Source organism: Phalacrocorax carbo, chromosome 5 (genome assembly GCF_963921805.1).
Source record: "Phalacrocorax carbo chromosome 5, bPhaCar2.1, whole genome shotgun sequence".
NCBI classification, from domain to species: domain Eukaryota; kingdom Metazoa; phylum Chordata; class Aves; order Suliformes; family Phalacrocoracidae; genus Phalacrocorax; species Phalacrocorax carbo.
In genome coordinates, this window is record NC_087517.1 from 63,808,105 (window position 1) to 63,834,054 (window position 25,950).

At 44.1% G+C, this 25,950-nt stretch overlaps 1 protein-coding gene across 2 annotated transcripts in view; it reads left to right on the forward strand.

The window, feature by feature from the left end:
• The first annotated feature begins 2,941 nt into the window (after positions 1–2,941).
• MPPED2 (metallophosphoesterase domain containing 2) overlaps positions 2,942–25,950 on the forward strand; it is a 108,520-nt gene continuing 85,511 nt past the window's right edge. The window contains exons 1-2 of one of the 2 annotated variants that reach the window (XM_064452820.1): positions 2,942–3,347; positions 8,252–8,492. In XM_064452820.1, the coding sequence (XP_064308890.1) occupies positions 8,365–8,492 (128 nt within the window). In that variant the 5' untranslated portion in view covers positions 2,942–3,347; positions 8,252–8,364. Of the gene's footprint in view, positions 3,348–4,627; positions 4,685–8,251; positions 8,493–25,950 lie in introns of those variants that run through there. The other variant, XM_064452821.1, reaches the window with a different exon arrangement.

Sequence of the window (25,950 nt, forward strand, 5' to 3'; positions counted from 1 at the left end):
ACGGTGACTTGGGGAGACAAACGCCATCACTCTGAATGTCCCCTCATTCCTTCTTCTTCCCCCACCTTTATATGCTGAGCATGCCGCCATACGGTGTGGGACATCCCTGGGGTCAGTTGGGGTCAGGTCTCCCAGCTGTGTCCCCTCCCAGCTCCTTGTGCCCCCCCAGCCCGCTCGCTGGTGGGGTGGGGTGAGGGGCAGGAAAGGCCTTGACTCTGTGTCAGCCCTGCTCAGCAGTGACTGAAACATCCCTGGGTTATCAGCACTGTTTTCATCATAAACCCAAAACACAGACCCCTACCAGGTACTATGAAGAAATTTAACTCTATCCCAGCCAAAACCAGCACAGGTACCTATGAGGTGTGTTAAGAGATGACATAATGGATTTTGAAGACTCTGTATGCTTTTTGTGATACTTTTGTGTTTTATAATTTTTAACATGTCTGCTACATCTGTTCATTTGATGATACTCACTTTGGGTTTGTAAAAATAAAAAAACAAAATCAACGCAAACTCAGAACATGACTAAGGTTTCATATATAACATACACTTAACTTTACGAATAGGAAGTATTAAAGTTAGCAAAAACTGCTTCTTCACTGTTTTGAATTTCATCCAACTAGAAAAATCACTCCTGTGACACTCACAATAAATGGCTTGTTTAGTATTTAAGTTTTCAAATTTATCCGAGATCCTCTTGTCAAGTGTGTATTAATAAATACACGTTCCAGCCAAAATAAAGATGTTTTCTTTTTCTGTACATTTTGATGCTGCTCCGTGAATTAGAGAAGAAAGGCCACAAAATGCAGCTCTTTTCCTCAGAAAACCCTCTAATCAATTTAAGAAAAATATTTTTTTCCTTCTTTGAGCAAGTCCAGGGCCAGCATGTTTCTAAAGTGGGTATATCTTTGGAAAGCATACTGTTCTCAGGGAAACAGAAACCAAGCAGTTTGTAAAAAGGAAGAGTTTCGTTATATGCTCTTGACAGAAAATGTTTCAGAGTTTGTCAAGTCATATATTAAAAACAGTGCTCTGATGACTGTATTATAGCTTGCTGTCGTTGCTGAGCATTAGTATTGTGAAAAAGATGTGACCTTAGGATCAGGTCCCACTGTGGATTCCTATAAGCAAACCCCAAGTACTGCTAACTTTTAGGCCACATCTCTTGCTTTATACACAGACTAGTGAATTAGGTAAACGTTTACCTCAGCACTAGGACACTGAGGTGCCTGGGTAATGCCTGATTTGTCTCTCACCATACAAGGTATCAGAGGGAAGGTCTTTGGGCTTTCTAATTTCCAGTCCAGTCACCTACCCAGGCTTCCACCCTGTTTCTGCCTCTGTGCTAGAAGCTCATTTTTGCAGTGCTTGGGGGCTCCAGGTGTGGTATGAAGGACACAAATACAGGAGAAGTCCTGCTACTGCAGAGAAGGGATGCTGCAGGTTCGGGATCAAACCCGCTTCTCCTCACCCTTTCACCCCATGCTTTTATATTTAAGCTGGCAGTGGTACCAGTGAAGCTATCCTGTCCTCTTTGTGTCCCCAGGTGCTCACCTCGCCCCCTGCCTTGTTCCAGCAGAAGCATTTGTGCAGTTATGAAGCGGATGGGGCGGGGAGACCGATCCACCCAAACCAGACTGCTTTTCCCTGGTGCTAATGGGGTTGGTTTCCCGGGTAGGGTTCCCAGTTCTCACACGAGGGCTAGCGCAGGGACAGGAGTGGGGTAAGCGGGCTGAATGCTGGGTTGCTTATTTTACAGCAGCATCAGAGTAAGTCAGCTAATGATATTTGTGAAACTATGGCCTCAGACTCCATTCCAGGCAAAGATTGCCCAGAAATGTTGCTTTGATTTGGTGGGGAGGACGACTCATCTGTGGGCCATTTTGTCTGAAACAGGAATTTCCCTTTGGCGGTTCACAGTGCTTACTTCTATTGAAAGGGAAAATAACAACAGTAAAAAAAAATCAGACTGAAAGGTCTAATATTGCATTTGGAAAAAACTTCCACCGTTTGATCTTTTTTTGGGTTGATTTTTCTTAATTTGCCATGTTTCTAAAGAGGACAATCCATCCTAGTGGATTTCTGTCTGGCAATACTGGGGACCCTTCTCATTGTTTTCAGCAACAAAGGAAAACCTGCCTAGTTGCCATGCATATCCAAAGGTTGGCCGGAGTCAAAATTACTTATTTAAAATATGTAGGACACAACTTACTGTTAGGGGCCTGTTCGGAGGTTTTGTTTTCTGTCAGCTCGATTATTCGGAATAATTTGGATTTTTTTCCTTTTCTTCTTTTTTGTTTCTTTTTTTTTCTCCCCATTGTAAGTGTTTGACTCTGGAAGTCCCCCCCGTTTGCTGTCTTGAAGATAAAACAACAAACGCCTCTAATCTCTACTTTGTTACTGTTGTGGCTGTTGACACAATTGCTGTGGATTTTGGATAAAAAAGACCGAAAAATAAAAAACAAACCAAAAAAGACAACAGCAACCTCCCTGATTCTATCTCTCCATAGGAAAGCCCCAATTACCCCAAGATAACGTGCAGCCTCAAAGGCTAACCCTACAGTAGCGTTTCTTTATGTTGTTTTTTCTGGTTGCTGAGGTTAGCTCATCTACCGAAGGCGCACAGCGCTGCGTTCATACCTGATGATGAAAGGTGCGGGGAGATGTGAAAACATGTTTCCAGGATTTTGGGTTTAAAATTGTTGTTATTTATTTATTTGATCATTTATTTAGGCAGAGGGCGAGCCGAGCAGCGACGCGCGGTGCCGGGCCGGCTGCGGGTGAGCGGTGCGAGCCGGGGGGCGGCCGCGGCCCCCCGGGCGCTGCCCTCCCCGCGCCTCCGGGGCTGGGGCTGCCGGTCCCCCCCCGAGCCCGGCCGGGCTGCGGAGCCCTGCTCCCGCCGGAGCCCTGCTCCCGCCGGCCTCTCCCGCCGGCTCGGCGGGGGGAGGCTGTGCCGCACTTGGGAAACGCAGCAGCGATTCCTCCCTCCCTCCCTGCCCGGGGGGGTGAAGTGCGAGGCAGCGGGAGGAGCTGTGCGTGTGTGTGTGTGTGTGTGTGCGTGTGCGAGCAGCGCTCCGTGGCCGCCGTGTTTCCTGGTGCCTGCTCCCTGACCCCAGTGGCAGTCCCGCTCACTGCACCGCGCCGCCCTCGCCGCCGCCCCGGACCCACAGCCGGACCCACGCCCGCAGCCGGACCCGCACCCGGAGCCGGGCCGAGGCCGCCGTCGCCGCCGGGCACCGCGGCGGGGTCGGGCGCAGGCTCTGCCCCGGCCGCGCCCCCGCAGCCCCATGGAGCGGCCCCGCTGCCCGCGCTGAAGGCATCCCCGACCCGCCCGCGGCGGAGGGAAGGTGAGCGGCCCCGGGTCGGTGCCTGCCCGCCGGGGGGGGGGGGCGGCGGGGGGCAGCGGCGCACAAAGCGGCGGGTTAGAGGTGCCGTGTCATGGACGAGAGCGGCGGCGGGGGGGGGCAGCGGGCGGGCAGGAGCTCCGGCGGCGGCGCCGGGGCCAGCCTTCTACAAACAATAATAAGGATAAAACTGGCCGCCTGCTCTCCTTGCCTCCCCCGGCGTGACCGCCCCGAGACCGCTGGGTCGGGTCGGTGCGGCGGCGGCGGCGCTTCCCCGCAGCCGAGGCGGCTGTTTCGGCGGCGCTAAGCGAGCCTGCCCTGCCCTCCTCCCCCAGGCCGTGCCCCCGCTGCCCTCCGCCGCCGCCGCCTTGCTCCTGGGCCGGGGTGGCGGGGCTGGGGTGGGGGGCCGGTTTGCAGCGCTGCAAGCGGCCCCGGGGGCGGGAGGCGGTGTGCCGGCTCCTGCTCGGGGTCGGGGCGGGGGGCGCCGCGGCGGGGCCGGGAGGGTAGGCCGGGGAGCTTTGTGCTGGCTGGGGCCAGCGGCAGCGCCGAGCAGCCGGCGGGGGACGGGGCCGCCGGCGCGGAGGGACCCGGGGGGGTGGGTGGGTGCGAGGAGAAGGGGGGGGGACACATACGCCGCAAAAGTACGGAGGGGTAAAGCGGGTTCCTTCGCCGCTCCCCGGCGGAGTTTCCCCGCTCCGTTTCGCCGGCGGGAGAACCCGCTTTGAAACCCTGATCCCGGAGGCCTCAAGCACTCGGAAACCTTCCGGGGGTGCGGGGGGGCACGGCGCAGTTGGCACTGCCGGGATGAAAAGCAGCGGGCATCTCCCCCCTCCCGCCGCGCTCCTCCGCGGCTCGCTGTGGAGTTTATTGCATCCCTCCCCCGAGCATCCTTCCCCCCCTCACCCCCCAAATAAAAACCATATCGGCGCTGTGGCAGTTGCGGGGGGGGGGGGGGCGGGATGTGAACTTCGGGCGCCGTGGCGCGTATGGCACAAAAACTGCAGCAATGCCCCCTCGCTGGCGGGGGGGGGCAGGGCAGGGCAGGGGGCGCGGGGCGGGGGCTGCGGCACACGCCGGGACGGGGCCGCGCCGGAGCCATTGGCCGCCCGGAGCCATCAATCACCGGGGGGGCGAGCCCGGCGCCCCGCGGGGCCGCGGCCGGGGCGGCCCGGGGGGCGGCCCGGGAGGCGGCGGGGGCCAGGTACTGGGGGTCGGCGGCGGCGGCGGGGGGCAGTCGGGGTCCGGCCCCCCGGTGCCTCCGCCTGGGAGCCGGTGGGTCGGCGGGAGCCCAGACTTGGCCGCAAACTGCAGCGCGGCATCGCGGGGGCAGCTGCTAAATGGTCCCTGGGGCGGGGGGCGATGAGCGGGGGGGGAGGGGTGTTATAGCGGGTGGGTGCAACGTGTTTTGTTGCTGTAACAGTGTCGGGATAGTGGATGTATCAACAGAAGGTGTTGACACGGGATTAACCCTTTCCGTCTCCCGCCTTTCACGATTTTCTTTTGCAGCGCGAGACCAGCCAGGAGGCAAATTTCTGAAATTCAGATGAGGAAGGCGTAAATATTTGATTTGGGGGAGATGCGTTGCTGGCGTGCCCGCATCTGCGTGTGCATACGTAGAGCTTCTGGTGTAGCTCCCCGGGAAACGTAACGTTGCGTTTTAAAATTACTTATCTGGGCACATTCTGCGATAGTTTTTGGCCGCTGGAGTTGTACGCTGATTTAAAATCAGCTGCGCGCCAGTTTGTGTCAGCCCTTTCATGCAAAAGTGCCGGTTTATACCTGTGAAACCGAGCCGAGGCGTACCATAGCACGTCTCCCGTCTCGCTCTCGGAACAAATCCACGCTGGAAAAGGGTTGTTCCCAGGATAACAGCTGTATTTGGGAAAATGCTAAAAAAAAAAAATTCATTTAGGTTTTTCATTTAGTCATTCTTAACTTAAAACTGCCACAGGAGGCTCGGAAGGTACAGCGCGTTGTTTTACTTGACAGATGTGAAAAATAATGCAACTTTTATGCTTTTGTACTCATCTCCTCTATGTAATCTTCAAAGAGGGATTGCAGTTGGAGACAGAAGAGCGGTAGTGATTCAAAGTAGCCTTTTTTTTTTTTTTTTTAATCTTGGGCCTAAAATAAATGTGTTTAAAGTTTTGAAGTGTTCGGCTCCTTTTTGATTTTTCCTTCAGAGAAGTTCATGGTAAAGAAGGTAATAACTAGGTACTTTTGGTAGGTGAGCTGTAGTACTCTGTGGAGCCCTAAATGGAAATTAGAGAACTGACATGGAAGCCAGCTTCAAATTTTACTTTTTTTTCCCCAGTCTGGCATTTGTTGTTGAATTTCATTTTAAAAGGATGCTTTGTTTGACTTTGTCTTAATTTAAGTGTACAGATTCATTCTTAAGGTTAAAGATTGGGACAATAGGAAGCAATTGCGGTTTATATACTTATAATCTTACCGAAAGTCAACTTTAAAGTATTTAATACAGCTATTCAAGTATCCTCTTATCATTTGTTTTATGCCAGTTAGTTGTAATTTCTTTCTGTAACATGGATTGTTATAAACCTTGTAAAAATGCTTATTATCTTTATGTATAATTCTCTCTCATGAGCAAATTGGATTTTTTTTTCCTGTGAGTGAACTATAATATGAAATCTAATGTACTGACCTTTCTTATGCTAGATTGCTGAAAATAGTGTGATTTTCTGAAAGACCAAGCATATTTTTGTTGTTGGTTTAACGTGCTGTTTTATATTGTAGCTTTTAATTGCGAAAAAATAACATTAGGCATGTAATTTTCACACTACTTAATTTATTCAGATGCTAAAGTTCTTGCTGTGAAAAAGAAAAACTTAGGGTGTTTTTTTTTTTTTCCTGGGAGCTTTGATGGCTACCATTCTTCTTAACGATAGTCATTTCTCTAACAGGAAGATGTTTTCATTTTTATTTACTTTTCAGTGCAGGGCAATTATGCAGCTCTGTGTTGCACACTCTTCGTAGTAGGTATCTCAAAAGAATTACAGTACTTGGATCAGGACTGCAATTTGAAGCAGGTGTTGTGTTTTACTGTTATGCAAAATAACACTAAAATATAATTGTAAGGGAAATTAAGGAAACAGCTGCAAACTTGGTGTGGTAACCACTACATTAAGATTCGTGAGCAGTTGTTGCATGCATCTTACATCAAGGCTAACACAGCAAAGATGTGGTTTAATCAAGCTCACCGTGCTCGTTTTTACTCCTGAAACTATTGCGCTTATTCTTATGAGAGGGGGTTGGTGCAAAGACTAGGCCGTAACCTTAGTTGTGGAGATGTACTGTCTCACTAGTGACTCAGTCTTTAAATGGGAAGTTTATGGTTTAGTTTCATCTTTGTCTTTTTTTTTATTTTTTTCCCCCCTCCAATAACAAAGAAGATGAAGAATAGAACCCAATTACTGGAATGAAAGTTGCGGAATGTCTTAACCCAACTAACATATGGAAGCCTACATAGGCCTGAGGTTGTAAAATAATAAAATAAATGGCCTATAGCAGGCCATCTGCCATTTGCAGGGCATTTTTTTTTTGTGCTTCGTGCCAAACTGGAAATTAGTCTTTGTATTAAAAATATATTTTAAATACAAATCAAAGATTCCAAATGTTTAACATTACACATGGCAAACACATTTCTATCTGGGAGCTGAGGGTAGTCCAGGAAAATCACAGTGGAGAAATATTGCTTAGTTTGATGCTCAGGGATCAAGTCATTCTCTTCTCTTTTCTAGTTCTTTGTCTTCCCAGTAAGTGCTCATTTATTTTTGGGAATTACACACCAGATATGGTATAGACAAATCCACTATTGCATGTGGCAACTAAAGGTGGGGGGGTTCAACTGATGCAAAGCATCACGATTTCATTTAAGTCCTTGCAGCTCGGGTAGTGTGCCCCAGCTGAGGGTCCACCTCATAAACAGGGCTTTTAAAGAGCCGCTCATCTTGAAAGTATTCTTCAAACATCAGCTGATCTGTTTTCACAAAATCCTTCTGAAAGGCAGGCAGCTGAGGCATCCTTAGGTTATCGAGTGAGGAAATTGAAGCTCAGATTCTGTGCAGGGAACTCAACAGAGAGATCAGGTTTGGGAAGCCTCTGGCGGTTGGGCTGATGCTTGTATGCTTCCAGTCTTCATGCAAAATATGTTTAAGAGTACTTTGAAGAAGCGAAAGATAGGGATGCATAGAGGGGGAAGAGCGTATTTTATTTTATGCAGAAATATTTATGCATAAAATCGCACTTAAATCTGTCAGATAAATCATTACTGTCTGGTGATGAATCCAAACCAGTTGCATTGCTGGTGTACTATAATGTGAATATTTTGTTAACATTGTCTAGATACAGGCTTTTCTCTGGACAGATAAATACTTCGATTCAAAGGTATTTGGGTGTACCTTTTGCTATGCAACTGCAGCATTTTCTGCTTTGCATCAGCTTCTCATAAGTCCCTCAGATGTAACTCATTTCATAAAGCTAAAACAGGGCCTTGAAATCAAGTGTGCGTATTTGCGGAAAGCCATTTGTCCTTCAGGAAACTGGGTCCTGAATTTTCATGGTTGCAATTAGCACAAGATGTTATTTAAAATAAAGAATAGTAAATGTGGAGTATTTAAGTGGAGCTTTCACCACAGATTCCCCCTGCCCAGAAGATAAAGCCTTAAGCATTCATCCTGTGGATGTATTTAATGATGATGGAGTTAAATGGTGAGGTAATTAAGAAAAAATTGTGAATAGTAATGCTTAGAGAATTGGGTGATGGGTACGTCAAAATATAGAAAAAAGGTCTTTGAATGGAAATCAGGAGAGGATGGAGTAATATACCTGTGTATGTTTACATCTCCTTTGAGTTTATAGCAGCGTGTGCTGTCTTTCTGTCCTGGCAGAGGGCTGCGGAGTTGATGAGCTGCTTGGAGTCGGGAGCTGCCTGGAACACGATGCCCTGCCCCGCTCCTGGCCTTGGGAAGTTGTGAGCTGCTCATGTCCATAAGGAGGAAGGATGGCTCATGGAATTCCTTCACAAGGCAAAGTTACCATAACTGTGGATGAATACAGCTCCAACCCAACGCAGGCGTTCACGCACTACAACATTAATCAGAGCAGGTTCCAGCCTCCGCATGTGCATATGTGAGTATTCCTGAGGTTGCCTTGGTGCGGGTGCCTGCGTGTGTGCCTGCGTGTGCGTTGTGACTGAGAACTGCTGCTGAAGGACTGGGTTGAAGACAGGAGAAATTGGTCAGTCACGTTAGCTAACAGGCACAACGGGTATCGGATTGCTTACGTGGCGGGGTTGAGAAGCACGGCTCCATCGCCTCCTGGAGATGACCCTCTCCGCCTGAGGCGCAGTGCCGCCGGCTGGGTGGGACTTGCCCCAGCCATGACTAATAGGGTACATTTTCTGAAACTTGTCACTTTACCGATCTCGCTTGAACTCGCCTGAGGGACCCAACGCTTTAAAATTTTCTCCCTTCCCCCAGCCCTTACACTCAGCTGTGAAATAGGCCTAATTGGGACTAATTGTGTCCCCCCCCCCCATCACTGAATCCTTTGTCCTCCCGGTTGCGGGTGGAGCGCGTGCCGCATGCCGCATTCCACTCGCAACCCGCAGCACAAAGGAGTCGGGGGCTGCCCGGCGCTGCCCCCCGAGAAACACAACTGCGGCGATAAAACGGCCTCCCTGGCCCCAACCGGCCCGGACAAAAGCTTGGGAAGCGGGGAGCTGGAGGCTTCTTGCCTCACCTTGTTATCCCTGGGCGGCCCGCACGGTGCCCGGGCCCAATGGCTCGCCTCCGGAGCTGAGTGCCAGCTTTGACTCTGAATTTCCTTCCCATTGTTCAGTTAGGTTTGATCTTTATCGGTTATTTCTGTGAAGGTTCTTTTTCTTTTAACATTAATAGACTGAAAAGAACGTGAAACTAAAACAAAGACGACATCTCTTGACCTCCTGCGTGCCATTGTTAGTCAGGATTTTGAACGATGTCACACTATTGAATTTGATAAGGATTTTGCATAATAAGGGGGGAAAAGTTGTACGGTACTTCATTGCATTTTTGTTATGTAGAAGCCTGCCGGAAGAGTCACAATGTAGGAGTTCAGCACCTTCTAATAGGATTTCATGTGGTTACAATCTTCCTAAATGCAGCTTGAGGAAGGATGCTGAAAAGTGTCTGTCATGCATGTGACTTTTCAAGGTGGAAGAAGTTTCTGTTAATTACATTTGATTTAATTACTGCAATGATGATGTAACTCTTCTGGAAGTATTTCCATATCTCGATTCACTTGCAGACCTTTTGTCAACAAATTTCCATTGCATGTTTTGCACTCCAGGCTGCACTTCCTGACTGACTTTAAGTGTAAATTCTAGGCAGAGAATGAATTCAGAACAACCAAAAGAAATTTAGAAAGCAGTTTTCAAGAACCCCTTATTGACATTCATTTCAGCGGGGACTGATTTTTAGGACCAAGTGTGGCATTCAACATGGTAAAAATTACGCTATGTTTCAAAAACTCACAAACATTTATACAGCTACTTCCCCAATAATTTGTGTATCTCTTAAATGATATTGACAAATGTTTTAAAAGATTATCTTGCTTGTTTGGAGAGATTGTATAATTTAAATAAATATTGAAACTATGAAGTACAATATAGTGACAGTGTTTTCAGGGGTTTTTAACTGAAATACTGCAGCTTTCTTAAAATTTGGTTTCAAGGAAGGGTGCGGTGCAGTAAAAGGGAGATAAAAATTTAGAAAAATTGGAAAGGGATTAGTCTCAGACTTAAAATGGAAGCAAAGAAAACAACGTTGCAGTGCAAGAGGTGAGTGCAGGTATAGGTCTGGATAGCAAATGATGGGCTTTAGAAAACCTGTTGAAGAAAAAATGACAGGATGGTACCAGGTGTCTGCAGTTGTGGGCAGAGGAGATGAAGGAGGCGAAGGTATGACTATGGCTGCAGGTTTGTGTGATAAGAGCCATAGAGTTATTTCTGGGGAGGAGAGACCAGAGCATGTGGTAGCTTCAGAGGGGGTCCTTAGTTGTCTTCTCAATGTCTTGTAACGGACGCATGCGTATTTCTGAAAGAGGGTATCATCGAGCAAGAAACATGAGCAGAAAATCGGTAAAAGCAGTATTAACAAAGAAGCCGTGATCTTTTTACCATATTGTATCTTTGCTAGTGCCACGTTGCGGCAGCTGCCAGGATTGTTTGATTTGATTTGGTTTTACATTCTGCTTTTCTTTTTTGCTATCTTAGAGTAATGCATGCATTTTCTTAAAGAGGCAGTTTGAGGAGATTTTATTCTTCTCTAGTGAAAAATTTCTTTAAAAAGTCATGGGATGATGAAAAATGAGTAAAGCAAGACAGGAACTGAGCACTACGACATGTATGTGACTAGCAGGGCAATATATTGCTACAGGGTCCTGCTGCGTACCGTAAATCAGTAGCTGGGTGCAGCTTAAGGACAATGTTCTTTCCTAAAGGAAATAATTTTTTTTAGAAGTACTTTCTTTATGGATATGCGTCTTCACATGCAAAGGTGAGAACCGGATTCTTGGCGTATACTGAGCCATTTCTGGTTCCAGAATTCTTTGGGCTTGACTCTCACACAGAGTTAATGGAGAGCCTGTGGAATGTTGCCAGCGTAAACCCGGTGGTTGAGGCGCTACTGGCGTTACACAGCCTGTTCCGTGGGACACGTGTCCTGCGCCTCTCCTCCCGCTTTCATTTTGTGCCTTTCACATGAGTGTCGTGTAGTTTGATCAGCAGGGATACAGTTCTCTTTTATCATCATTAGATGTATTTTTACACCAGCTCTAGTTAATGAATCTGTTTAAGTGTACTAGTGGGTAAATAACAGTGTATTAAGGCTCCCTTTGCTTAGGCTGGCTGTGACAGCAGTTTTGTCAGTTACTTGGGCTCTGGTATAGTACGACTTTTGGATCAGTTTGTCCAGTCTTTGTATTTTATTTCTCTACTAATTAATGTTTGGACAGGTGTTCTAAAGACAACTTTTACTGTATGATTATTTTGGATAAAGGGATACCATGTTAAATATTTTGTCATCTTGAAGCAATGCACCCACCCGCAGGTTTCACTTATTTTCTGAGGTTGTTATAAAGTGTTTGTATTTGAATGCCTTGTACAAGCCATGTTTACTTTCAGTTAGTTTTAATTAACTGCATCACCTTAGGTCCCTGCTTTAAAGGGCAACTGCAAAATAATAACAATTATAATGTACCTGCCTTTGCTTCTTAATGTTATTCTTCTGAAAGTCTTTGTACTTTCCTACTTTTTGTCAGGTATTGTGACTTCAAGAGGCAAATGCTTCTTGCTCCTTCAGTGTAGTGCTGCCAAGTATTATAAGTTGGGGTTGTTTTGTTTATTTAAAAACAAGCTTGTCACCCTCTTCAGACCCTTGAGGTGTTCTGTAAGAGGCTATGGTCAGTGGTGCCGGCGATACCAGTGAGCAGCAGTAGGATGCAGCCTGGGAACAGGATGGGCTCACGTGGGAAGAGCTGGCAGCCTGGGGCAGGTATGCTTGAAGCTGCTTCATCCTGTGCAACCACAGCCTCAAAGTAGAGGGGATAGAGAAAATGTCTACTATCGTGCGCAAACATTAGGAAAAAAGTAAAAATGGCTAAACTTAAAAGACAGTTGAATTCATCAGGTGTATTCATCATGTGCTATGGGCGTTCTCTCTCTTTTTTTGTAAGTTTTTTTTTCCTTTTACCTCTGTAGCTTTACAGCAGCCACCACAGTGGGTCTTTAAACCGTTTTAATTTAACAGGAATTACTGAGGCACTGTTCTGTGGAACCTTCCCGTCTCACTGTTTTTTTTTCTGCAGACCAATGAAAAGGAGCTGGGAAGAAAAAGAAAAATGGGACAAACCCCAGTGGAAGATTATTTACTTAGGTTTTAACCAGAGGAAGGAATCTTCCTCTTTGGTTACAACATCCCATTTACTTTCAGGGGGAAAATGCCTGTTTTGACAGCTCAGCTGGTGAGGATGAGGGAGTTTTGTGGAGATGAACTGGCTGTAGCCCGAGCTACTGGAGGCTGAGCCTTTTAGAGGAGTTCATTAGCTTTCCTCAGGTCTCACCAGGATGCCTTGGTGGCTTGTTTTTAGGGTACTTGGAGTACATGTTAGAACTCCAGTATGGTTTAAACTCAGTAGTAGGGGAATAACAAAGATAAAGGCTTCTGTGCCAGAGCAAGTGTCTTCTGAATGAGTTCAGGCATACCAGGAGGTACCTTGAACAACCTGTAACCACATAATTTTACTGCCTTTTCTGTACTGGAGTAATTCCCCATGTGTATATTCTTATTTTAAAACAAAGAGTATAAACAGAGTTTTATATTAGTAGACCTATATAGTTGAATAAAGTATTTAAATGTATGAATGTGGGTAAATGTGTATATATAGTAACAATATTAATATAAAAATATGGCTGTATAATTACAGAAGGAAAAACTTTCAACTGTGACGAAGCCATAAATTGTTAAAACCCAGAGATCTTATTAGACTGCTAACCTTGAGAAATAGGATCTTGCATATTTTTTTTTCTTGGGGAAACCATCCTGCATTTAATGGATTTTATAAACTCCCCCTGAGATTAGTGGGAAATCATGCATTTGATTTGTAATATTCTCAACTTGTTTCATTTAGGGCATGTGATATTTAGGGGGAGGGGGAAAGAGTTGGCATTAGTAGAATACGGACTGATTTGACATTTACACAATAGCGGAGTTTGTACATGTAGTAATATTGGTTGAGAGAATACGGAGATTCAGGATTAAGCTAGTTAGCTGTACCTAGCGTGAGTGGGCGAGCTACTTCAGTTGACAATGATGTGATAGAGGATCATAGTTTTGGTGGAAATTGTTGCTCTGTCCATTAATAACACTTACAGAAGCATACGTAGCTTAAGACCACCTAAGTTCCTTTTCACTACTTATTTTTCGAAATAAATTGGAAAAAAACCCCTGTACTCCCTGAAACAAGCAAGTTACATCTGCGGTCTAATCGTGAAACCATGAGTACATTGAGAGAGTGTAGTTAAAACTTGAGCTTTACTTCTGGACACCAGGATTTTTAGTGGGGTCATGTCTCACAATCGTGCGATTTTATTCTCCTTTCCCTCGCTGGTCCCTCAGTGGCATGGGTGGCTACTGAAACGCAGCAGTTTACAAACCAGTGAGTTAAGTAAAACAAACCTGTTTTTCTTACGCCAATGGCAGTAGCCCTTCAGCAGCTGCCCTGAAAGCAGCTGAGCTCTCCCTGCAGCGGCGTGGGGAGGCCAACAGCTGTAGGTGAGAATCCTTAAAGCTGTCCCAAAATAAATAGTCCCCACTCAAGAAGAGGGCCATTAACTGATTGCATTTTCTGATTCTCCTGCAGTAGAACAATGGAAGCCAAGTTGCAAAGATGTGAATTGTAACTGTCGTTAAGAAAACTTTTATTGGAGTGTGTGCCTATGTCTGTGTGAGTTTAAATAATGAAAGATTTCTGCTGATCTTAACAATTTTAAGTTACTGATTTTTCCAAATCTAAGCATAAAATAAGTTCTAAACTTAAATCTTAGATGTAAAATGAGAGTAAAGATTTTTCATGAGGACACGCTTATATTTAAAGCCTTTTGAGGTGCTTGAGTGGAGCATGCTGGAAGTGACATGTTCATACAGTGGTGATATAGGGCTCAGGGATTGCAGTTTTGTATTAAAACTCAAATTTAGGCTTCTTGTATTGTGTCTGTGCAGTGTAGTCATAATATGCTAAACTTGCTTGAAAAAGGTAGGTCAGAAACTTAATCTGTTTTTGCCATTGTAAAAAGGAATAATACCAACCTGCCTTTAAAAAAATGCTGTGACATCCCTGGAAGGCTGATGCTATAAAAGTGCCATTATTATTATTATTATTATTGTTTTAAATGTAGGACAGGTTTAAAATAATTTTTTTGTCACCATCACCCAATTAGTTGCTATATTTCCAGATTGCCCTGTCCTAAGATGGAAGCCAGGTCTGGTTTAAATTGGTGATAAACCCGTTTAGCTCTAGTGCTAGTGGAAGCAGGCTGCCAGAGCAGCCTCCATACCTATCAGAATCAATCCGTCAGCCCCTCAGTGTGAGGTACCGGCCTTGTGCGGTTACTGCTGGTTGTCGGAATGGAAAGAGCTGTGCCTGTAGGTTTATGTGCAGGGCTGGAAGGGGGGGAAGCTTTTCATACATGGACTTCAGCGCCGAACCTGCCGCTCCCCAGCTGCTCGTTCCTGCTCCTGTGCCACATGCTTTGCCACCTCTAATGTTGGCAGAGTCTCTTGTGAGGCTGCTGTATAGATCATACCGCTGAAATGGTCTGGGTTAAAAATGTCCATTCATTGGTTTTTGGTTTTTTTTTAACAATGAGCTACTTTCAGTCATCTCTTTCTCGGTGTAGCCTCACCAGCAGTGGGTTACGGGGGTGGCCAGCACAGGTGAGAGAGCAGTGAGCTTGTGGATCCACCAACGGCAAGGGTGGCAGGAGATGGACGTTTCTTCGCCTTACTTCTTCATTGACAACACCTTGTAGAGTCAGTCTTGCCCCTGTGGTAAACACTGAGAGGGAGACGAAAGAAAATAGTTTGGTTTTTATGCACATGTACGTTAATGTTCTTTTATGCCATATTAATCACATAAAGAAGCCTTCTGGTAACAAGTACTTCAATTGTAAGGCCCCATTTCAGTAGCTGAGCGCTAAAAATGGAAATTTTCTTTGTGTGATCTGATTCTACACTGCAGTGTTAGCTATGTAGTTCATTTAATGGTCAGTCATACTGAGGGACAGTTGACTTGTGGTTTCATGTACCATATACAGTGTTTTCTTATCTTATGTGAGGTGTGTGATGGGATCTGACCAGGAGCGCTTCTTGCAGCAGTGGTCCCTACCACGGTACCTTGTGCTGAAGGGAGACTGCTCGCCAAGACAGTTCTTCGCTATGCAGTAATTAGACAAAAAGATGGATGTACACTACAATCAGGATGATGTACCGTCACTGGAAGCTTGTACTTTCTTTTTTTTTAAATATCAGGGCAGTAGGGATATTGTTGTGGAAGGAGCGGACTCTTGCTTTTGTTTAATGCTTGAAGGGTGAGAGTGTAATCTATCTTGTAAAACAACTTCTAGAGCATAGATTTCCAAACAGGGAGTTAATATTTTACACAGTTTGCAGGCCCCACATGGCAGATTCCATTGTAGAACGGTGTTTGGCTCGTGGTTTTCTCCTAGTGGCAGAATGAAGCTGGTCTTCCCTGCTAGCAGTGATGAGAGAGCGTGTTCCCAATGGCAAGCGGCTATTCCAAGCCCAAGGGAAGTGCTGCACCTACCTACCACACATGATCATCTTTCATTTTACAAATCCTTGTTTAAGTATCTCGTTGGACAAATAAGCAAAAGGCAAGTCCTGCAAGCTGCGTATAGTAATTTAACATATGTTTGATGTAGGGCTATTTGAGAAGTGGTCAGGTTTTGGTGATGAACATTGATTTTTTTTTTTTTTAATTATTTTTTTTTATACTGAATGTTGCATGGTAACTTTTTGAGTTTACATTTCTGATATTGAGTTACCAGGGGTGGCTTGATTTCAGCTGTGAAATTAGATAGCACAACTATCTATGGAAAAATTCAGAAATGGAGAGTTGGCATTTTTTCCCAAGATAACATTTGAAGAGCTTTGGTTTTGCATTCTGTAAAATGTCATGGCATAACTTGAGAAAATAAGTATATATGCTTAGGCATAGCAGAAATACAGTGAGGCAGGGAGATTTCTTTAAAACATAAGGTTGTAAAGTTACTTCTTTGAAGATAAAGTTTGGCATTGGGTTTACCTGCATTGCCCCAAGTGATGAGTGCTAGCAGAGAGAGTGGAGTGCCAGTGTTGGGTAGGAGGTTCCCTTGGTCTTGCATGGTAAAATTGTTCATCTCTTATTTCATGCCAGGTTTTTCTAGGTCCCAAGAGACAGTTCCATCAGGTTGTGAGTTTTGTTTCCTGAAGCAATGGTTTCTTTTTTCCAGTGGTTTGAATCATACTTGGCATATGCAGTTGTAGTTTCATGGACTTCATTGTTATTGTTTCTGCTTGCAGAAGGCCTGATACTGGCTTTCTGGTCTTTTCTGTGATGTGCACATGCAAAGCAGTGCAAAATGGAGGAAGGAGGTAAGCATGTCTGCATATATACTCGCGTATATTTTATAGAAGGTGTTTCTGAAGACATAAAGAGCTTGTTGTTTGATGTGATTTGGAAATTCAGGTCTTGCCCATTTACTTGCACTTTTGATGTGGGCCATTAAGATTGCCATTTTTAGGTCTTACGTGGCAGAGGGCAGGTTTTGTGATACTGTGTGTGGTTGGTTTTAATTATAAAATGAGGAAGTTGTGGCCAGAACATGTATGCATTTGAAACACTGAAGTCAAACCAGTTCTCTCCTGTAGTAAATGTGACTAGACTTCATTCAGTGATTTTTATTTTGATGCCTTTTTCAAACAAAAAGACAGCATGTGATAATCTTGTACTCAGTAACATGTACGGTAGCCGTTAACATACCCGGAGCAGTATCAATTGGTTAGAGCACAAAATTGCCAGTCCGGATCCCAGGTGATAAACTTCAGGTACTTGGAGTTGCAGTCATTTTATTTGTCTCATGAAGAGTTGACCATTCTGCTTGGTCTTCACCTCCATAAACCTGTATGTTTACATAAGCTGTATCTATGCTGCAGGATCTGCTGCACGAAGGTTGGCTGAAACAAAATGCTGGTGGATGAGGGTTGGTGTGGCATCGGGCTGCTGAAGCTTTCAGGGTGGGGGCAGAGAGGATGGCTAGAGAGCAGGTCAGCCAACCTGTAATCCCCACATATGGCCATCCTCTTCACAACTGATGGATCAAGCCCATATGACTTGTTTCTCTTGTCTTGTAGATCAGCATGCTGTCAACAGAGTGCACTTGTGTACTCTCCACTAACAGGGAAATGCCTGCCCCTATTTTTATACGCCCTGTTTTACAATGGGTGTATTTTCTAAATTTAAATCATTATGTTGAGGGGAGAGACAGGTAAGAAAATCCCAACTCTCTCCTGTTTTTAGCAAAAGATTTTTTTTAAATGATTATGCTGTATGGTGTCTTGCAAGACCTGTTTTTGTCACAGGTGGTGGATTTCATATTCCTAGACCCTCTCTTAGCATGCTGCTTGAGATTAGGGCTACAGAGATTCCACTGGATGTTGATGAGGAAAAAACAGTACTGGAGGCTTCCTCGCAGCACAGTCCCCACTTACTGTACTGGGCATTAACTTATATCCAGCACATTAGACTTAAAAGCACACAGCCATTAAGTGTAGCACTCCTTTCCCAGGAGGGCAGCAGATGGAGAGAGAATGGGGGAGGGAAGGAGAAAGGAGTACGATAGAGGGACTTTATCTGATGTGTTTGTGAGCCAGGAAACTTGCTATTTACCACGTTTACAATTTCTCTGGTATAAGGAATTGAGTGTAGTGACTGGGAGCATCAGGGTCAGCACATTACTCCTAAATGTTTAGCTATTGTATCATTTTATGGGAAGGAAAAGGTGCTAGTCCAGTATATCTTCCCTCATGCTCCTTTTATATAGAGAGCACAAAGAAAAAAGTCATTACTTTTTAATTACTCCGGGTTTCTTTGTTTCTTAAAGCACATTCACTTTTGGCCAGCAGAATTACCAAAGGGTTGTTTTCTTTGCTGTGAATGGTGGAGTAGTAGTTTTTGGGAAAAGAATTTTTCAGAATTAAAATTTCATGTGGTCCAGCATATTTAATAAATAGGAGCCTTGTCCTATACTTGTTAAATGCAGTGATTAGTGACACTCTTACTGCTTCCAGTGGGACAGGATCTGTCACTTAGACATGCCAGATTAAGTGGCTCCCTCAATTTTAAGCTCTGATTCTTACAGGAACTCCTTTTCTCTGGTTGTTAACAATGAACATCTAAGATTAGATTATGATAATTAACAGATATTAAAGAAGAGGGCAATCTCATCTTTCTGGTTTGTTTATTTTGTAAATTTCAAGTCAGCCAGGCATTCGCTTCTCCTTCTGGTGGAAAGGAGTGAATAAATGAAACCTAAATAAATACATAATTATACATAAAAATTATATACAACTCAGGTGTAATCTTTGAAATTACTTGAAAGTGTTTTTTGTTTAAATTGTTTTCATTTTGATTATATCTCTCTTGACATTAGTTTGATTTTTGTCATTTTTTGTTTGTTAAACAGTGCTGTTTGCAGCTTTGAAAGGAAGGCATATTTACAAGAAGAACAAATTTTGTTCTGCTCTCGTTGTTATTCTACACCTTGAAAGTTTCCCCTTAGGACATCCTCTTTGGGTTACTGAGGGAGGGTTATGACTCACATTGCAACTTCTTAGATCTTTTTGGAGGGTATTTTAATTGTTTGCACGAAGTTCTTAAGACAGTGTTTCAGCTACAAATATTGTCAATATAATGAGGCTGCACAGATCAAATATTATGAGTTTCAGACACCCTCTGAGAATTAAAATGATGATGATAATTAAAATCATGATGACAATCCTCTAGGGGTGGTACATGATTTTTTTTCTTCTCCCCCCCCCCCCCCCCCCCCCCCCCCCTTCACTGTGACCTGTGGCGGTGTTGTGCTCGGCTGCTTTGCATTGCTGCTTTGTGAGGGCACCGCTGTGTTAATGGAGGGATCACACGTACAGTTTCTCTCAACGTGATGCACATCTTGGCAACAAAATGAAGACCTTTAATTCTTGGAGTTTTCATCATTAGTTGTTACTTATCTATTACCATAAATTCTATGCCTTCAAGAAAACAGGTTGTTTTTAAAATGTATGTGAGTAGAACATTCATTTTCTCTGAGCCAGAGGAGAAAGGAAATCCTGGTATTGGTTTCAAGGAATGGTCTATGTTTAGGGGGGTTTGGTTTTGTTTTCAGGCTCATTCATCTTGGATATGATTTATACAGAGCATATTTTCCTGAGAAGAACCCTTGCATTCAGTGTAGATTGTCAAGAGGAATATTTAAGTTGAAAATTAACTTTGGATCACCTGGCTTCCTTGATAGTCTGTCTGTACCATCATTTAATACTGTGAAATGCAGGAGTCACTATTTCCAGTCAGTATTTATCTCAGCAAGTTTTAAAGACTTCATCTTACAGAATGAGAAAGACCTTTTATGAATAATTTTATTCATAATTTTATTCTAAATCAGTAGATTTGGACTGGATATAAGGAAAAAATTTTTTACCCTGAGGGTGATGAAACACTGGCCCAGGTTGCCCAGAGAGGCGGTCGATGCCCCATCCCTGGAAACATTCCAGGCCAGGTTGGACGGGGCTCTGAGCAACCCGATCTGGTTGGGGATGTCCCTGCTCACTGCAGGGGGTTGGACTAGATCTAGATTAGACTAAAGGTCCCTTCCAACCCAAACCATTCCATGGTTCTATGATTCAGTGCAGAGTTAAAAGTAAACTGAAACACACAGAGTCAGGAAGTTGGTAGGCGGTGGTGGTGTTTGGGGTTTTTTTTTTTTATTAGTTCAGATTAAATGGGGATCTGTAGAAGGTTTGGTACAAGAAGTGGCAGTTTTCTGGATATCTATTTGTAAATTGTAAAGAGGCAATGGCATTTCTTTAGGGTCCAGATGCTTGTCCAGTAAAATGCAGGAGAAATGTACTGGAGGTGACTAATATAGAATAAATGGAAGATGAGAAATGGATAAATGATCTCAAATACCCAGAAATAACCAGAGATAAGGTGTTGGCCGGATGTATAATTCTTAGCACACCTTGCACCTGCAGCTGTATTTCACTTGTTACAATTTTAGTGTCTGCATATGTGTTTAAAGGCAATCTTGCTCTAGCATGAAGCGTAGCAGTAATGTATAGCGCGTTATTGCTGCAGCAGTAGTATCGGAGTCTGTCTTTCAGGTTTGTATGTGTCTTATTATTTTCCTAACAAAAGCTTTTTTAGATTTTGAGCTTCCAGTCTTATGCCTTGTAGTTGTTCACAAGGGAATCTGGCCATGCTGACCAAGAGGTTGTACGTTAACATACTGAGGCAAGGTCATTTGAACCTTTCAGTGCTGTGCCCGGTACCTAGCAGCTTCAAAGGCACACTTTTTTTTTCCCCCTTTTTTATTCTTTACAATTTTTCTTCTGTTGGGCTTAGTGTGCTTGTGAGCAGTGTCAGTGCACTGGGAACAAATTCTCTTTCTCCACGTATGCACACAGAGCTATTGTAGTTACTGTTACAGCTTCTCTCATAAGTTCCCCACAAATGACTGTCTTCTCTTACCTGTAGGGACTTCGCGTGGAGCCGGGAGGGTAGATTAGTCTCTGCCTCCATTCAAACTAGAGTTTCTTCAGAGCACACCAGTTGCCGTGGTGGTCTTTGTTACATGGACATCTTTATAGGAACTAAAGCAGAGTCCTTTGTGGTTTTTTTAAGGCACTAAACAGCTGTCAGGGGGTAGAGTTTCTGTTGGTTTAGGGTCAGATTAGACAGAGAGTTCTAAATGAAAAATCGGGTATCCTGCTATCTATTCCCCGAGTCATCTAATCTTAAACAATATGCTGTACGTTCCTAGGGCATGACAGGGCTGACAAGTATGTTCAAAGAATTAATGGATTTTTTTTTCTCTATTTTCCAAGCAGAAAAAGGCAGAGAACTAAGAGTTAAACTGTTGGCTTGGTGATGGTATAACTTCAGTATGGTATGTATTGGCTACAACTGATGGCTGCTGGAGTTGCCATCCCCAGTGTTCTGATTTTAGCATCCTCCTGAAGGCTGTTATCCTGCAGAAGGAACAGTTGAATGATGTATGAAAACACTTCCTGAGCTGCCTTAGTTTGTGCTTCAGTGTGTTACCCTAAATGAAAACCAGCTCTAGTTTACTGGAATATTTTGACTTGAAACAGTGATAGTCAAGAACAATGGTGTATGGGTGGCTGTATCTGGGAGAAGTATGGAAGAGAGAGTAAAACCTAGGCTGTCCTTATTTAATTTGTTGCCAAACTTGGGCCAATACCCTGGCTCAGAGTGGGTAATGACGCTTACTGGCAGCAGTGCTCCGAGTACTCACGTACCAGCATTTAAACAAATATGTTTGAATGTTTACCTAACTTTTGCCGTCATTTTTGGTCCAGTACTGTAGAAGGGTTGTGTTGCTATACATTTGACTACAGATGTGACTTTGTGTTTAAGCATGACGGAGTTGAGGTCTGTTCTCCATGAACATAATGTTTCACCCATTGCCAATTTGCAGTGGTTGTACCACGGTATCTCCTAGTTGTAGTAGGCATTGTGGTTACTGCGGGCTTTTAAAAACAGGTGGATATTATATTAATGCAATGACTACATAGGGCACAGCAAAAAACATTTTCTACCTGTCTCGCGAATGCTGCTTCCTGTGTTTTTGAAATAAAGTCTTCCATTTGATTACGGAGCTACACTTCTGTTTTCTTTAAGGAGCCTTATGACTGTATTTTGGACATGTCTTCTGCAGTGTGTGATAGAGCTGCCAGTGACCTGGCAGCTCAATCAAGTTAGGAGTTCAACTGGAAAAGGAAAAAGAAACCTTATTCGTTAACCCCCATGTATCTTTTGGTAATTAGTAAAGGTGGCATGGGTAATTACAAAAAGACTTGAAGGTAAATTGAGACATTTTAGTAGGTATTTCCCCAACTGTGAGAATCTGACTTTGCAGTGGCATGGGGGGGGCACTGGTCCACATGTGCAATTTAAATAGGTCTGGATTCTGCATTATAAATATGCACCGGATGCAGGGGAGAAAACTAGCACATTCTCTCAGGGTGCTGTTAGGGCCAAGCAGAATCTCATTAGGGACAACTTCAAAGATCAGTTCCTCACGTCCATAAAAACAAGTGTAAATTATCTTCTGTGAGCCTGCTGTTAGCAGTTGCGCTGTTACATTATGCATGATTCTAGACTGCACGTGGTATGAACAAACTCCACTATGTTTCACTAGTGTTTTTCATTTTTATGTTAAACCCTGTAACTTTGCTATTTATTGGTGTTGTTTTGGCTAATATACTATTTGACTTAAAATTTCCTGTTTTATTAGCTGTTAGTAGTGACACAATGTCTGAAAAGGACTTTTAAGGTTCTACAGTGCTTATGTTTTTGCAGAGGAATAGCGTATAGGCAACTCCCTGTATTGACAGCTTTTGCTTGCTTTCTCATACTTCTGCTCTCCACGCGTAGTAAGAAGGTGGCTGCTCCTGACTCTTGGAGTGAATCTTGAAGGAGCTTTCTGTGATGCTGCTCTGCAGCGCTTGACCTTATGTTTATGAAAATAATAAAAGGGTAGAATTTCAGTAACCAGTGCTTTCACTGGGCGCCATACCCTGTCATATACATTTAAAAGGCCTGTTTGTAATTGTTGCTGGGGAGGTGTTTTGAAATAGTGAAGCTCAATCCCTGTGCGTGGAAGTTTTGTCGCAAGTTGCAGTGGGGTCAAGATTTTTAAGTCTTCATTACCCTTGCAGAAACAGTAAGATGCTGTGGAATGTTTTCCTAAACGGAGCTATATTGCTAAAAAGGGCAAAATATTTTAAAAGCTTTTTTCCTTCTGGTATTTCTGCCTTTTTTTATATGGCTTAATCACTGATGAAGAAACCAGGTTAGGAAAGCATTCGCTTGCACACCTAATCAAGGTTCACCACTGCCCTCAGAGGTGATGTTAAACTCCTGAACTGGTCAGCAGTCTGATTTGCACTGTGGTTTCACAAAGACCTGCAACCTGGAGCTGCTTTAAGCTGCTGAAACTAACATCCCTTGTAACATCCACTGTGGTTTGAGAGCTGGTTTAAGCCACTGCTTGTTAAATTCATAATGACAATGAGTGTGTGAAGCCGTGTTTTTATGAGGGCTTTTTTGCCCCCTGTTTTATTGGGGTGGTGGTACTGCCAACTTAAATAGACCTCACTGCTTTGCTCCACTGTTCTCCCACATGTGTCTGTGTTGTATGTGTGACATAATTGGGAATTCAGAATAATCCCCTGGAGTGAGAGGGAAAGAAACTCCATGTAGCCCAGTTCAGTTCTCCGGTCCTGTTCACCATCTGCCCCTGCAGGCAGTTGCACTGGCACAAGAGGGGAGACTGCTGGAGCAGGAACCAGCCACAGCGAGAGGGGACTGGGAGCTGCAGAGGCTAGCACTGCTGCCGGAAGGCGAGGTTATCAAACTGTATACCCGCACTGGTTGGTAATGGCCTTGTGTTTGATGTATGGCTTACTCTGCAGTTCGTTTGCAGAACTACTTCATGAGACGTAGCTATGAAGTTGTTAGTTTGTGTTTTGCGGTGTCGGATGGTTTAGAGTTCAGTGTGTAGGTGAGTTGCAAAGCTAGAACGAACACACGTGAGACTTTTGTGTAATTTCCAAACAAGACGTAAAGAATTTCCCTCTGTTGTTCAAAGCTACAAGAATAATCAGGTAATTTCTACATCCTGAAGGGCCTGAGTGTGCCTGTGGAGATCAGGGCGAATTCTGCAGGGCCAGAGTAGTGCTTTAAAGCGTGGAGAGTGCCGAGCTGCCAACTGTCCTGCTGGTCTTGCCACAGTGAATGACGATGCAAGGCACTGGTTGGTGCAAGGATTGAAACGAAGTACCCCGTTGTGAACTGCGGGGTAGTGCCTCTGGACCTTCCCTGGCGCTGAGGCATCTGGGAAGCTGCGGGCAGTCAGCACGGTCCCACTGAAATCTGCGCGAACGGGGTGGGGTGAATGAAGGATGGTCTTTGCCAAGTGGAGCCTTGGACAGGATGTTCCTTCTCTCCCTGAAAACCTTTAATCTGCATTTAGAGCTCCTACCTGTGGCTCCCCTGGAAGAAAGGGCAGTTAGGCTGAACATAGGCCAAATCTATTTTAGTGAAGTTTGCTGGTATAGTTCTGATGTTAATCATGTTAACAGATCCACCTAATGAGGACACAGATTATGCTGGTAAAAAAGCTTATACTCTTGACAGCAAGCAGCCAGAGAACAGCTATGGAAGTAAAAGTCTTGCTCCTTCCTGGATTTAGTTTTTTTGGTTTTGTTTCATATATATCAGATCTTTTACTGTTATAAAAACATTGCAAAAATAATTTCTCTGACTGGCATCACTTTCTTGTGCGGAGTTCTCTGAATTTTAATGAAATTAAAAAATGTTGAGTTCTTTACTCTGGAAAACTCCCAGCCACTTCAGCTGCCTTTTAAAATCTAATGAGCAAAAAGTCTTCCTTTACATTTCCCCCCCCTCACCCCCTGTTCACGAGGTGTAACAGAGGAGAATTTGACAGATCTTTTTTTTTTCTGTGATTAAAAAATGAAGGAATCGAAAAAACCCACATGGTGTATATTTGTTTCTACATGTATGTGCATATGCATATATAGTTGATGCTTACCTGTTTCCCAGAGAGATGTTTACATGCAGTAATAGCTGTACCATTCTCTGGGAGCTTGCTTCCTTTTGACATTCTCTTGACTTCAGTTTTAAAGCCTGTAAAACCCTGACATGGTTTGTTATCTCGCTAAGGAGTGATCAGCTTCATTAGAAGTTCAAGACTGTGTTTGAGAAGGAAGTCTTCATTTAACATCATTGTTTAGGTCTGGCTCTTTGTCTGGCCATAGCGGGCAATGTCTGAAATGGCGATAAGATAAGAAGTGGCAGTGATAGCCATGCCGCAGGGTTACTGGAAGGGCATGAAACAGCGTCTGGCCATTGGACTTTAGAGGTCTGATTCTTAGTTGTAATGGGTGATTGAAATGATGCTCTCGTAGAGCTGGCAGTTAATGCGGCATTCATGTCAGTGTGTCCCTCAGGACAAACCAAAGTGGTTGTGGGAAAGCAAAGAAGAAAAAAGCAAAGTCTGTAAAACTGAGCAGAGCATAACTCTGTTTTTTATGTACAGCATGGTCACTTGCTGCTTTTAAAGCTCAAATAAATGCATGAGGCCATGCAAGGATAATGTTTTGTTCAAGGAAGGTATATTAAAAAAAAAAAAATGTAAGAAAAAAGCATGGATTGTTAGGACTGAGGTGCTGGGAAAGAAAAGTGTGAAGAAAGTTGTGAAATACAGCCCCATAGCACAATAAAAACCTTCAGTTAGGGCTCTTCTTATCTCGATATATTAAAGTTAATTGCTTTTCTTTCTTCATTCACGGTGTGTGTTTGCTCTTAATTTGTCTGTTTAGGAAGTCTGTTTCCCATCCAAGCCTAATACTGTCTCTAACAAAAGGAGTCATCTAGAAGTCAAACATAGGATGCAAGATGAAACTGTGTCTGGAAATAGAGAAAACTGTCATTAGGCTAAGGAGTTTCTTATTTTTGTTTTAACAGGAAGAAAAAAACCCACTTAACATTTAGGAAAATTGCCGTGTAGATCCAACACGTAGCTTTTGCTGAAAGGCACAAGCCACTGCCTTCATTCCTGCTGTGCCCCAGTGCTCCTGTTGCTTCACTTGTGCTTGTACTCACCTGCCCATCTGGTGAGGTGAATCGGCTTGTGGAGGGGCCACACAACTTCCAGGGCTAG